We start from the raw sequence: 14,934 nt of genomic DNA, 5'->3' as shown, positions 1-14,934 counted from the left end.
CTAGTGAAACTTGTGCTTGTGGCTTAATGCTTAATTGAAAGTGTTGCATGACTGCACATGCATAGAAACATTTTTAGTTTAATATTTCAATTTGAATCATGCTTTGTGTGTTCTGCAGAAGAAGGTATGGATTTTGGAGCACTTCTCTCTCGTCCCGCTTCTGAGGTCTTACAGCTGAGAGTGGAAGATCTTGTGAAGGAATACTTCCAGACAGCTGAGAAGGTTTGTAGTTTGTCTGTGTGTGTAAAGGATACATCTTCAGTTCATCTCAGTCCTCTCTAACCTTCTAATTGTCATGCTTAAGTAATAGAGCTCTTTTGAAAGGTTCACATTACTTTCTTTGAATCTATTATTCTTATGGCTCTATTGCTTTATAACAAATCTCCTTTCAAGGAAAGTCCATTTACTCTGCCATATATGGAATATTTATATGCAATACCTCTGGGCAGCTATTTCGGGCATTCCAAGACCAAGCCCTATCTACTTGAATGGGGGAATCCTGAAATCTCAAAAACTGTTTGCTGAACCCATATTTAAATAACATACTTCAAATCGCCAGCTAAATCTGATATTCATTTTCTCATAAACATTCTTTTTTGTGCTCACATAGCATTAAAAAAAGCTTTTGCAGGCTATACCAGCCAGTGGTCATGTGCAGTCCTAAGTAAAAGAAAAGCATTTTTGTTTGTTTTTAGAACCTGATGCATGAGTATATTGAGTGTAATAAATTTAGGAAAAACTATATGTAAAATAATTTCATGTTAACTGCCCACTGTTAATATTTCGGTTTGTAATGGTGTGTGTTTCTGTACGTGTAGAATGTGCAGTTGTCTCTGTTGACAGAGCAAGGCATGGGAAAGGCAGTGCAGGAGTTTGTGGATAAGGAGGAGAGAGATGCTATTGAAGAACTCATAAACTACCAGCTGGAGAAAACCCAGCGCTACCTCAGAGAACGGCGGGTGGAAGCCACAGAGGAGAAGATTGATGAGGAGGTAAGAAGAAGAGCACCTCAGGTGAACAAGGCAATAAACCAATTTCACAATGATTGAAAGGTGGCCAGTTTTAGTTATTTACCAGCATATGTGCAGCCACTGTTGGTTTATGAGAAAATTGAGTTTTTAATCTGTGTAGTTTGCTAAACCCATTATTACCAAATTATTTAAATGTATATGGTCTGTCACGTTTTTTCTGCATGTGTCATTAGATTCGACAATTTCGAGACTCAAAGAGAAACACAACAGAAGAAGATGAGGAAGTTCAAGAGGTCACTTTTTATCTCTTTTGCTCACTCTACGTGTCATTCACTCCTTTTCACATTCATCAATAATTTGCATACATTCCTATGTATATTACCCCATCAACATGCCATTCATTCTGTTTCAGGCTATAATCCGTGCAAAAGCTAATAGGGATCGTAGTCAAACTGTGAGAGACGATGAGCTCAACCTATCAGATGAGCCAGCTGACATTGCTATGGAGTCTGATGAGGAGTCCACATCTGCTCCTCCAATCCGTGGAAGGGGGCGTGGCTCCAGAGGAGGGCGAGATCTTAGTGCTAGCAGAAGAGGAAGAGCGAGAGGTATCTAAATAAACATTCACAGAGACAGAAACAATTTCTTTGATAACTATATAAATAACAAAACCTAAATTGTGAAGACACATCCTTTTGCACCAATACTATGTGGACATCCCTTTGTAATTAAAATGTTTGGGTATTCCAATTATTTCAAACCTAAATTCTATACCTAGGGGTGGGCGAAATGCAAGTTAAAACTGGTACAAATTTCAATTATTGTTTATTTTCGTTATCCCAGTGTTATGGAAATAAATGAATAACAAATGTCTTAGAAACAAAAAAGCATATCGAATTGCACTCATACTATTGGTAATATTTAATTCGCAAAACAATTTCATTATTAAAAATTCAATAATCCATACTTGCCAAAATATTGAGTCTGAAAATACCATCTATAACAGGGGTGCCAAACTCCGCTTCTGGAGGGCCACAGTCCTGCAGAGTTTAGTTCCAACCCTGCTCCACCACCTGTAGTTTTCAAATAATCCTGAAGGGCTTGATCAGATGTTTAATTAGGGTTGAAGCTAAACTGTGCAGGGCTATGGCTGTCCAGAAACTGAGTTTTTCACCACTGGCCTATAATATTCGACAGGCAGTTTTTGGTCCAATTTATTTCGCTTTACAAATTCAGTGGTTAAAATTTAGCCGAATATTCAACATTACACATCCAGGAACTGCAGAAATAGCAGTAAAGTACTAATGCATAATCTCCATCTGCTGTTATTCAGCCTCATCAGGAGGTAGAGAGAGTAATTCATTTGTAAAAAATCTTCTTCATCCTAGCGCATTTTTCTCTGGTACGGAGTCTGCTCTTCGGATCTTGGCATGTCATTTTGCACAGTCGAGCTCACTGTTCGGCTCACTGTTCACTGTAATTTGCCGATCTTCATATCCACTTCAATCATATACTGCCGTCTCTGCTTTGGCATCCCCGTGGGCGTTTGCAGAAAAATATAATACACACTGTTGCATTCTCATAATTTAATGATTCAGATACAGGATAGGTTTATTTGCTTTTACAAGCAGGTATTGTTCATTACCACGAAAACCGCCTCTCGTGTGTAAAAAGTACATGTACACATAAGAGAAGGCACGATCGCAAGAAAAGCTTAATGTGTGCCTGTAACTATACATTATTTAAGGCAATATAACATATTGATGTAACAGTTGTTGTCATTTAAGCTTCATTCATAATGATTCCCGGGTTGCAAGCCTGTGCACCCTCAACCTACCCGGGTGCTGGCTGCAATACTCTTGCAGTTGACTGCCGCCTTCTTTGTTCTGACAACATCACGTTATTAATAAACATTTATAAAATCGTTTTTTGAAATTTGTGAATCGATTCAAATCATTAGAAAATAGAATCGTGATTCATATGTGAAATGATTTTTTCCCCACCCCTAGCTTATATACTGTAAACGCTCACACCATACTTTCTCCACGCACTCAGAGCCATCACAGCCAGCTCTAGTACTAATCACCCACATCACCACTGCAATCACCATTACTAAAAACGAGCAAATCACCAGTCCGCCAGCCTCTGGCTTCCCTTTGCATACAGACTCCGTTACCTGTGATGCCTGCCAATATATCTGCGTTACACTTACCCCGTCTCCAACTATCTCCCTGTTCTCCAGCGTCTTTGTGTGCGTGTGCTCCATCAGACTCCTCTTTCCAGAGTGAAAGATATCACTGTTATTGTATTGCGTCATCTGCCATTGAACTGTCTATTCTATGACACACACCTGATACTTTGTTTCTCTAAAGACCTGCTTTTGGGTTAACCTCATCTCTCTGAGTCTGGGTATTCCTTACAGAAAGCCAGACCATAACAAAATAAACCATCACCATGACACCTGATGCTTCTGTCACTCCCATAAACTCTGCTTCTACCTTCCATCTCACAGCCAGTCCCATGGTCAATCCAGAGCCCTACTCAGACTTGGCAGTGGGCTGCAATGGCTTTCTGCTTCAATGTTCACACACTAAAGATGCAGCCACATTGCTTCCCCACCAATCTCATTAATTCGTCTCTAATCACGGGAGAGCGCTGCAATGGGCAAAGACAGTTTGGCATGATGAAGCCGGACCAGCCACCCAGTCACTCAAACTTCATCAAACTTCTAAAGTTTTTGGGCATCCTGCAGGGGACTCTTCAGAAAGTGAACAGCTTTATAATTTAAAGAAAGGTAAAAGTAATAGTAATATTACTGACTATGCTTTGAGGTTCATGTTTCGCACTCTGACAGGGTGTCCGCGGGGTTGTAAAAGGTAGTAAATGAAATTAGCCAAAATTAAGGGCATTAAAAAGTAGTAAAAAGTAGTAAACGTCATCTGACGAGGTATTACATTTTCGAGCCCAATTTTTTTTAGATACATTTTCAATTTGTGTTAAGTACAGCCCTTTTTTTTCTTTAATTCGCGTGGATTTATTTATATGAGAGTAGGACCTGTGCGATATCATGTTTTCGGACCTCTGGCTGGAGGACTCACGATATAAAGACTGGCTTAGGCCAGTAGTTTGCAACAGCCGCGAGGCTTATTGCCACGTTTGCAAGAAGACAATTAATATAACCTGGGTGGGGGTGAATGGCATCAAATCGCATATGTAATCATATAGCAGCCACCAAGCTAGGATGCGCGGACGTAGCGAGCAGCTTCCCATATAAATGTTCTGCGCTACGGATGCATCAACAACCTCAACCTCCACTGCTTTGCCCTCAACCCCGACTGCTCTCCCAATTCAAACCACTGCCAGCAGTAGCCTAACGTTAGTCCTAGCAGCATCATCAACAGGTGCATGACAGACGTCAGACAGCAGACGCTATGCCCTATCAGGTGCTGTGGTGTTTAGAGCTTGCAACTAAACACCACTCTTTATATTTGAGCGATGGCATTGAAGAGCTGTTTATATAAATTATTATTATTATTATTAGGGTAGGCCTACTTTTATTATTAAATTGATATTACATTTAATTTGCCCCTGTGATAATTTCATAATGCATCAATGCATAACCAACGCTGCATAATAAAAGAATAGATAGATTAGCTTACTCCTCATTATTTAAATACATTTTGCCCAATTAAACAAGGAATTATAGGCCTATAATTAAAATGATTATCAGTCTATAATATGTCAGAACACTACAATAATATCAGTTATCAGAAAGTAAGAGCAGCTTTATTTCAAAAACAACTTGTTTAACACGAAATGGGCCTATACTTCTCTTCTAATTAGTTTCACAATATGGGCCACAAGAGAAATATTAAGAATATAAATTCAGACAGTTATAGGCTATACGTTATCAGCATATGTTAAAGCAGATTTATATAAATAACGAGATATCTCTTGTCTCTGTGAGAATATGCGCCGAAAGCTTGTCAGATTTTACTTTCACTTTCTGTAGTGAATAATTGACTAGGTTTGAGACTTCACCGACTCTCACGCACATTGCGTTTTTGTGTGTTATCCACTGACTCGCCTTCATGATTTAAAACGAAAAAGAAAAAAAATCTATATTGCGCCGTGAAAATTGCTCTCGTTTCCCTCTGTACACTGCACAAACTATGAAGATGTCTCCTTCCTCTTCTGTCTTTATTTCTATTCTCATTTCTGTGGGCAGTTGATGTTAAGTTATAATGACCTTGTTACATTGTGATGCAATATGTTATTCCATTTGGAAAGATATTTAATTTATGCTACTATAGTTGCAGCTTGAAGTCGCGCTGGTATTAAAAAATATTTTTAAGGTATTAAAAAAGGTAGTAAAAGGTATTAAATTCAACTTAAGAAGTTCTGTATATACCCTGTCTTAACGCCTAGTGGTTAAAATGAACTAGGTCTGCTGTTCACTACCTATATCAGCAAGGACTTGAACAGGCATTGCAGCTGCATTTCTCTGCCTATGATGACTCGGATGGAGTTTGATGAAGCTTTCAAGTCCCATGGAGCACATTCGCCATAGAGCACATTCGCCTGCTCGATCGCGAGTTACTTTCAGAACCTTTAGTTAATACAGCCTACAACTTACAAAACAGTTTACAAAACAAAAACGATGATATCAAGAAGAGGTGGATTAATTTTGTGAACAGCTACCTTGATGGAGAGCTGAGGATCAAAACCAACACCTGCGTCTGCAGTGACTTTACACCGGATAGTTTTTTCAAACTTTCATCGGAGACAACTGGAATTCATAATCCGCTGCAGAATGGGGCCAATCCGATTATCTCCCGCCCGGGCCTTCATCCTCCTGTCCCGCCGACATCTGGTGCTGTCGTGAGCTGTACGTGTTGTCTTGTGTGCTCACAGCAGCTTTCCTGCAAGTGGGCGTGGTTTCAGCGCTGACAACAGACACGCCCCCAGCGTTTGAGAGCAGAGAATGCGGCTTATTTTTTCAAGTTTTTTATAAGTGTAAGACCGCATGAATTCGCTCCAAGGATCGGTAGCGAACCGCGGTAAAGGCCGCACGCGTTCAGTGTTTCAGCTGGAAGAATGAATTTGATTATAATATTCTTTATCTGACTCCATTTATCATAATTGTCGCATTTAGAAGAGAATCCCAACCGGTTGTTTGGTCATCTATATTTGATAGTTAATCATACATTTAATCGTTCTGTTTTTACCCTTTGTTGCAATTATACCGTTCCACATTGGAGATAGTTAATAATTACAGATTAATTCAGAAAGGATCAAAATGTAACAATTTATTAACAATCAAGTAAATGTAAAATGTCAATTACATCATAGACATAAATCTCTTTTAAAAGGAAACACAAATTCTAGTTATGGTTACACTTAAAATAGTTTCAAATAGATGTAAACATAAACCCTTAATTATGCTCAGTAGGCCTCTGCCTGTTACCTGTGAGAGAGAGAGAGAGAGAGAGAGAGAGAGAGGGAGAAAGAGAGAGAGAGCTAAAGAGCAGCTCTCTCTAGAGAAGGCCAGAGAATCCAAAGAGAGCGAGCTACAGTTGAAATCCTCTTTTATCCTCTTCCCTGATGCCACCAAATTCAAATCTGACTCTTTTAAAACTGACCAATCAGACCAAACCGTAAGACGTTTGAAAGTAACCAATCAGACAAAACTTCCCCCATTGTATCAAAGGTGCGAAAACCTTTTTGCCATCCAGCCATTCTTTTGTTCTTCTAACTCCAACTGGCCCTTCTGATGGCGTTAAGGGGAGGGGGTTGAGTCAATTTCAATATCTTGATCACGACGATGGCTGCTAACAGCAAAGCAGATGATTTTGTTCTATTTCAAATATCTTTGATTATTTTCCACCTTACAATAAGCTAATTTATTTACTTGGTTGATTTTTTTTATGATTCAAATTTGGCGGGTTGGTTAAAAACACATTTGTCTGTGGTGTGACAAACTCAGAACACATATTTAATTTTGACTTTACAGGGACTTTAATCTTTACCCATTCGGGTAAAGACCCACTCGGGTTAAAGACCTGCAACTCTACCTGCCGAGTACACCGACAAGACACAACATGCTACTATAATCATCCCTTTCTTTTCTTTTCTTTTCCATTTTCCTCATTTCTCCTGTTTTACTCTCACCATGTGCCCCCAGTTCTTGTCTGTTGTCCATGGCAGATGGAAGTTACGACCACACATACCAAGGCTTCTACTACGTTCCCTGGCCTTGTCTTTTCCATAGCCTGTTACCCTTTCTATTTGACTGTAGAACTGTTGGTCAGCTGTCAACAAAGCTGACTTCATTTCAGCATTTGCTAGTCTCTCTCTCCTCCACACGCTTTTCCTCTATGTTCTCTGCGTTCTCTGTATTGTAAGTGTACTGAAGCCTCTCCTCTGTTGACATCCATTCAAAACAAGAGGCCATGCCTCAGACGTCTTGCAGATATCACATACCAGCACCAAGGGTGTACACTCATAGAAAACAATGTGTTTGAATTATGTGAAAGATGTGACCCTTCTCATTTGCATTTGACGGGTTGGGGAATTAATTTCAGACCCTGCCTGCAATGTCTATTTTAATGTGCCCAGGTGCTGCCTCAAAGTCGGGGCGGGGGGGACGTGTACAAAAAGGATCTCTCTCAAGTCCTCTAAAAACCAAGTCAATAATGGATGGTAAGATACAATCTCTTAATACACCTGACACTTAAGTAACTCTTGTGGCACCTCAGCTGGTGCACTTAAAATCACAACCACATCCTCACTCATTGGGTCTTATTCACTAAAAATTGTGTACGCTCTTCGTATTTATATGCACATTTGAACTTCTCACGAAAACTTTCCACCTAATTCACAACACGTGTGTATGCACATTCATTTTTTCTTAACCTCATTCTAACGTTGATGAATTTGGAGTTTTCTAAATGAACGACCATGTGCCCAAGGTATGTAATTTACATAAAACACGTCCAAACCATGTGTTTTCCGTACACCTTTTCTTTCGTCACTCTCAGCAAACATGACGTTCTCTAAAGATGCGAGAGCACACGCAGCAAGATCACCGAGCAATGCCAAGTGTGCCGTCCTCAAAACTGATTTATCAACCATACGGTAGACCTTACTTTGAGTTAGGGCTGTGCGGTATATCGAGTTTGTACAATATATCGATATATTTTTTAGATGCGATACGGAATGAGGCAATACCGTTTATATCGATTTACAGTAGATTGATACGAACACATCTAAAAAAATAGCGGAGTAAGCAGAGTGAGCTGATGCAGGGAAAGTGCATGATACAACTTGTCCTAAACATGACACGTGCTCTACATTAAGGGCTCCAAAATAACTGGTAAGATATAGTTAACACATATAGTTTAAAGCAGCATGCCCTTTCAGATGCTCTGAGAGATAACGTTAGGCTACTTGTGCTGACAGACAGATAAATACTTGTGCTGTTTAATGCGTTTGAAATGTGATGCTTTTCTCAGTGCATAACTTACATTTCACAGGTATTTTCTCCATCTGTAAATGTTAGAAAGTCATGCAAATATGTAAATTTAGCTGTCAGGAGAGGACGAACCTTCTGCATGTGAATCTCAGCCAAAATTCAGCCTTCCGTGAATTCGCGCCTCCACATGCGTGCACGCGCGCCAAACAGACAAAGCGCAATAGAATAGGAGCGCAATAATTCTACTCTATAAAAACTAAAATATACATATTTCTTAAATATTTATTGTTGGACAAATGTGCCATATGTGGAATTTTAAACCTACAAGTAATTATATTTTTATGAAAGTGACCATTATAATGGGGTAATCAATTAAAAGCTTTTGTTTTTATTTTCATTTTTTAGTTCAGTGAATTATTAATTTTGTTTTTAGATTGTAATGTTACAATGTTAATGTGATGTGATTTTAATCCACTTTTTGCACCTAATTCCAAAATTGCACATTATATTCACTGTATTTGTTTATAGCCTTCAATATCAACATTGTTTTTAGGACATCATTGGGCAAGATGTGAAATAAAATTATTATTTCAATAAATACAGATTTTTTTAATCCAAATAGAAAAATTTAGGAAAAAACAGTGATATATACCGTGTATCGCCATTCAACCAAAAAATACAGAGATATGATCTTTTTTGGCCATATCGCCCAGCCCTACTTTGAGTGTGAAAAAATTCGGTCAAAAGAAGGAGATGAGGCAAAAATCTTCTACAGCTCTATTGCTCCACCACCCTGTCTGCTTTTGGCATGGAGGGATGGGACTTTTCAGTTTTCAGTGACGGCATCAGTTTGCACACTTCAGTCGTTCACACAAAAGAATGAAGTTGCTGATCGGCCATCAAATAATAGGGTCAAACATGATATCCGTTAAGTAGGGAATCAAACCATAATGTTGTAGTTAGTAGGGTGGAGTCTAAACAATAAATATTTGGCAAAATATAAGAGAAAAACAGAAACACCTGTTTGCCATAATTTTCCAAAAGTATGCGTGACCATATGGTTGATATGTCTGTAAAGGGATAAAATAGCCAGATAGTAGACAGACTGAAGTTTGACAATATGGCCTTCTGTGAGTGGATTATGAGGATGTCCATTGGGATGTTGTATTTTTTTCATCAAGCAGACATAAAAAAGGAATTTAAAATACAATTTCAATAATTTTACTAACACATACACCAATCAGGCATAACATTATGACAGGTGAAACGAATAACACTGATTTTCTCTTCATCACGGCACCTGTTAGTGGGTGGGATATATTAAGCAGCAAGTGAACATTTTGTTCTGAAAGTTGATGTGTGGGCATAGGCAAGCATAAGGATTTGAGCGAGTTTGACGATGGCTAGATGACTGGGTCAGAGCATCTCCAAAACTGCAGCTCTTGTGGGGTGTTCCCGGTCTGCATTGGTCAGTCTCTATCAAAAGTGCTCCAAGGAAGGAACAGTGTTGAACCGGCGACAGGGTCATGACTCATTGATGCACGGAGCAATGGAAGACGGTGGCCTGGTCTGATGAATCTTGTTCTCTTTTACATCACGTGGATGGCCCGGGGTGTGTACGTGGCTTACCTGGGGAACGCATGGCACCATGGGAAGAAGGCAAGCCGGCGGAGGCAGTGTGATGCTTTGGGCAATGTTCTGCTGGAAACATTGGGTCCTGCCATCCATGTGGATGTTACTTAGACACGTACCACCTACCTATGCATTGTTGCAGACCATGTACACCCTTTCATGGAAACGGTATTCCCTGGTAGCTGTGGCCTCTTTCTGCAGGATAATGCACCCTGCCACAAAGCAAAACTGGTTCAGGAATGGCTTGAGATTAGCACAACAAGTTTGAGGTGTTGACATGGCCTCCAAATCAGGGTCAGGGCTGTTTTGGCAGCAAAAGGGGGACCAACACAATATTGGGAAGGTGGTCATAATGTTATGCCTGATAAGTGTATATATAGTAAAATAAATGTATATTGTACTAACATTGTTACAGGTATGTTTTTTATTCAAAAAAGCTCATAATCTACTGTAAATGTATAGCAAGATTACCATACAGTTGAGATGTCAGTTTATGGTAAGAGTTTTATATGTTTTAGATTAAAAAAAAAATTTGGACATAAGAAAAAAATTTTTTTCAATGGCTCTTTCTAGGGGTGATAGTTAAAGGGTTAAAACGCAATAAACACCTTTTATACAAACATTAAAGACCTCTGATTAACCAACTATACCTACGTTTATCTGCATCTTATGCAGTATATTAAATATAGCCCATTTAAGATCTATATGTATGTTTAAATTTTAATCTTAAGTGTTTATAAGGCCACCAAGAGTATGTAATTTTTGCGTACAAGTGGTTTCAGTTATTCCTACATTTTTGTTCGTAATTTAGAATACATTTTATAATGAAAGTTATTGATGAATCATGATTTGTTCATGAAAACATTCGTACACAGATTTCACACACAGATTCGTGCGTATGCATGCTTAGTGAATGAGACCCATTGTCTTTCTATCTGCCTAACCTCCAAGTTTTCCTGTGACATCACCATCTGAGAGTCCAGTGAATGCTTAGTCTTTGAGCCATTGAGCCACTTCTTTTAATCAATCCTTCTGTTGTGTTTCCCATAACTCAAACTTTATTATTCCATTTCATTCCTTTGTTTGCTTGGAGGTTTATTTTAAATGGTGTGAAGGTGTCTGTACTGTGTTCCACTTAAATGGCCGCCTCGGGTGTTTTATTTGTTTTTGTTTTGTTTGTTTTTGTCTGTTTAAAGCATTCCAGGTTTCAACCCAGAGGACCTCTCGTGGAAACGCATCAAAGTTGGATGCCGATGAGGTATATATAAATCTGATTGTCTTTGACTGTTAAAAACTAAATGATAATTGTTATCCCTTTTATCAGGACACACAATGACAAAGAAAGAGATCAACTTTTTTTTTTGACAAGAACAAAAACATGAAGACCACCTGCACACTAACTCAAACCCACTTTATTAGTCTCTCTCACAAACAATAATTTGTGCCCTTACCCTCGCTTGGTCAGAGTGCATTCTCACAATTTCTGTTTGTGATTCAGTTTCTTACATTGTTTAACCAAGTACAAATCAATTTCCTTTTAAGCTTCTAAAATCAAATAAAATAAAAAATCTGTGAAGCTTTTAAGTAAATTGACCTCATTAAGCGTGCAGCCACCCAGTAGAGCATTACCATAATCTAGTCTTGAGGTCATGCAAACAAACTTTTCTGCATTTTGTCATTGACAATATCAATATCAAATTACGACATACTCTCAAATATGACATGATATTTTACATTTTGGTTACCAACATTCTTTGAAATATCTTATTTTGTTGTATTTTGTATTTATTAATTTATAAAGCAACTTTCAGGAGACAAAGTAACTCCAAAGGGCTATACATTACAAATAACAAACAAAAAATAATAAATGCAGTAAAAAAGAAAAACAGAACAACAACCAATCAAAACCCATTAAAAACTGTTGTTCTGCAGAAAAGGAAAAGTCATTCAGGTTTGGAACTAAATTACAAATGTTTAGTCCACCACAACCTCATTTAGAAAAATATATAAATTATGACTATTTTCATAAAATGGTAATCTGCAATCATAACTTTATTTGGAGAGTGTATAGCTACAGGTACCTGTTTCTGTACAGATATTTTTATTACAAGAGAAAAGGAAAGTCGTCTTGCTGTTCTGGGATTTTGATTTCATTTTAACTTCTTATTTTTTATTCTTTTTTTCTTTCTCTGTGATCAGATCACCATAGAGGACAGTGACTCAGATGAGAATGTTTCATTTTTAAAATGTTCCAGGACAAAACAAAAGTAAGTGGTTTGCATGCTTTGCTCTATCAGGTCATTCAGGTTAACTGGCATGGACTTCTAAAGGCTTCTAGTGAAGGAATGCTCCCATGTATCCAAATAAATAAATATTTAATAAATGAGTTGGGCTTGGCTCATTGGTCTATTATTTGTATGACTAAAAATTGTGTCAAGCGTTGCAGTATCAGTATCAGTTTTATTTCCTAGATTGAAAACAGCTTTGAAATCAGGCAAACTGGCAATAGAAAACCCGTTATTAAACTGTTAACTTCCCTTGAACGCTTGTATTTAATGGTTTGTTAAAGGAACTTGACATTAACATTCTTTTTTTCCCCTTTAATGCCTGAAAAAATATAACCAAAAATGACAGCAAAAGTAAGAGAACATACACCAGACAATATTATTTATCAGCATTTATTCACATATGCAAAGACAGGTTTCCTGGATTGAGTTAAGTAGAGAAACCTATGCTATGTACTGTGAAATGTAAAAAAAACAATAAAGTAAGAAAATGTCTTGACCATATCTTCCCTCTTTGCTTAACCAATAGGCTGACTTCATTAAGCTCCAGTAAAAGAGGCTCCCAGAGCCAGAGCCAATCTTTGAAAGGAGTATGCTTTGATGACGACGATGAGGTAGTTTTAATGTACAATGATCTTTGTGTTGGATTTGTTCACAAATTGATCTTTACCTTTTTTCTCCTCTCAGGATGAGTTTGATCCATTCAAGGGGTCAAGGCGGCAGCGCAGATGAAGAAATAATTCCAACTGCTTGTATAGTTTCCCTCAGTGCTTACACTGTTTTTTGCAGAGATTTCAGTAAACTAGTTTGTTCAAGGTTTACATGGCTACAGTTGTTTTAAAAACGTGTTGCTGAATGTTGATCACTGCTGTCTTTTATACTGGTCTTTTATTGTCCCAAGGCTTTATTTGAGGACATGCATTCATGTGTGTTTATCAAAGCAAAAGTGTGTGTATGACTGTTCCATGCCATGCCATGTCACTTTTGTTATGTGTACATTCATAGGAAAATAATTGTTGCTACAGGACAGAATATTCTTGTATTTACTGCTGACAATTCAGACAGGGGGAGTCATAGTTTGTTCAATCATATAATTAACAATAAGTGCTTTAATAGAATGGGATCTAATCTAGTTTAAAAACCAAAGCTAAATAAGTGTTGTCTGTAGTATTTCAATTTGCCATTTGTTTGATATCAGTCAAATGTCTCTTTAATGGGTTAGTGTTTGTTTCGTATTTATTAGTTTGTTAGTCCAGGGAAGAGACAACGTCTCTAAATTATGATATCTAGACATCTTTATATCCAAATTTTGAGGGCTTCCAATGTTTTTTAGTTTTGTTTAATATATGTGAGGATTAGTACATCATATATACATGAGACAAGTTATTTTCAATTAGTATAGTAAACACTGATCCAATGTATTGTAGTGTTTAATTGGTACAGTTAAGTTCCCTAGTTCAACGGTTCATTAAAAATATAATTGTTAAAACTGTTCAAAAGGAATTTGTGTTTTGCTATTTGCAGTAGCAAGTTTCAAGCTCTTGTGTCTGCTTTAATACACCCTTATAGGATGTAGAGAATACCTGCCGTGGAATGATAGTGCAGGACTGTCCTCAGTCACTTTTGTGTACATTCTGCTGTAAATAACACCTTTTGTGTTCAGTGGAAGAAAGTAATCAAGGCTTCAAAAGTCAAGGGTGAGTAAATTATAACAGAAAGGCCATTTTTTGGTTGAATTATCAATTTCAAGCACAGACCTTTAGCAATAATAATATGTTTTATAATAACCATCACTTTAGATGTATGAGCTTGAGTCAAGAGTGAATACTGATCATGTCAGGTTTGATTTGACTAAAATCACTATACTCAAATTTTAAACCACTGTAAAATCGGTTAATTTAAGATTTACATTTTTTTTCAGGTAACCGGTTTTAGAATATTGGCTTTTCAATCATTTAAAAACCTAAGAAAAGTGTTTACTTATTACTTTTAAGAACTGAAGTACACTTTATAAACATGGTGTAGAAACAATTCTCAGAAAATGGTGGTAAATTTCACAAATAATTACAAAGAAGCGTCAAGTAATAGCCTACACTGAATTAAACATGAAATTCTGAAATAGAAAGACTGAACTAGTATTTTTCTGTTAAATCATCTTTATTTACAGCTTTAAAAAATTAAATAAATTCACAGTGTACAAGTTAATCTGGTTACTTTATTACTTTCAGTATTTGTGGCTAGGTACTTAAACCTTTAAGTGAGTAACATTTTGGACAGTTCACTCAAAGATGAACATTTTGATATCATTTATTCACCCTCCAGTAGTTCCAAACCTGAATGAGTTGAGCACAAAAGAAGATATTTTAAAGAATGCTAGTAACCAGACAGTTGACAGCATTGTTTACCCATTGATTTCCATAGTATTTTTTTTTTCCTACTATGGAAGTCAATGGCTAACGTCAACAGTCTGGTTACCAACAGTCTTAAAAAATGTCTTCATTCTGTTGAGTAAAATGTTGAAATACAGATCGACTCTGATAATGCCATGCCTCGTTGCAACCAGATGAAGGAA

At 37.4% G+C, this 14,934-nt stretch overlaps 1 protein-coding gene across 3 annotated transcripts in view; it reads left to right on the top strand.

Annotated features, from left to right (window-relative positions):
- Window positions 1–14,566, top strand: part of mre11a (MRE11 homolog A, double strand break repair nuclease) — a 54,013-nt gene extending 39,447 nt beyond the window's left edge. For all 3 annotated transcript variants that reach the window (XM_079823036.1, XM_079823035.1, XM_079823037.1), the window contains 9 exons: window positions 119–222; window positions 819–992; window positions 1,205–1,264; window positions 1,384–1,579; window positions 7,590–7,673; window positions 11,274–11,335; window positions 12,277–12,344; window positions 12,892–12,976; window positions 13,050–14,566. In XM_079823036.1, the coding sequence (XP_079679162.1) occupies window positions 119–222; window positions 819–992; window positions 1,205–1,264; window positions 1,384–1,579; window positions 7,590–7,673; window positions 11,274–11,335; window positions 12,277–12,344; window positions 12,892–12,976; window positions 13,050–13,094 (878 nt within the window). In that variant the 3' untranslated portion in view covers window positions 13,095–14,566. The remainder of the gene's footprint in view (window positions 1–118; window positions 223–818; window positions 993–1,204; window positions 1,265–1,383; window positions 1,580–7,589; window positions 7,674–11,273; window positions 11,336–12,276; window positions 12,345–12,891; window positions 12,977–13,049) is intronic.
- The last annotated feature ends 368 nt before the right edge of the window (window positions 14,567–14,934 follow it).

The sequence above is a fragment of the Gobio gobio genome (assembly GCF_949357685.1).
Source record: "Gobio gobio genome assembly, chromosome: 8".
Classification (NCBI taxonomy): domain Eukaryota; kingdom Metazoa; phylum Chordata; class Actinopteri; order Cypriniformes; family Gobionidae; genus Gobio; species Gobio gobio.
This window is presented reverse-complemented; position numbering and strand designations above follow the sequence as displayed.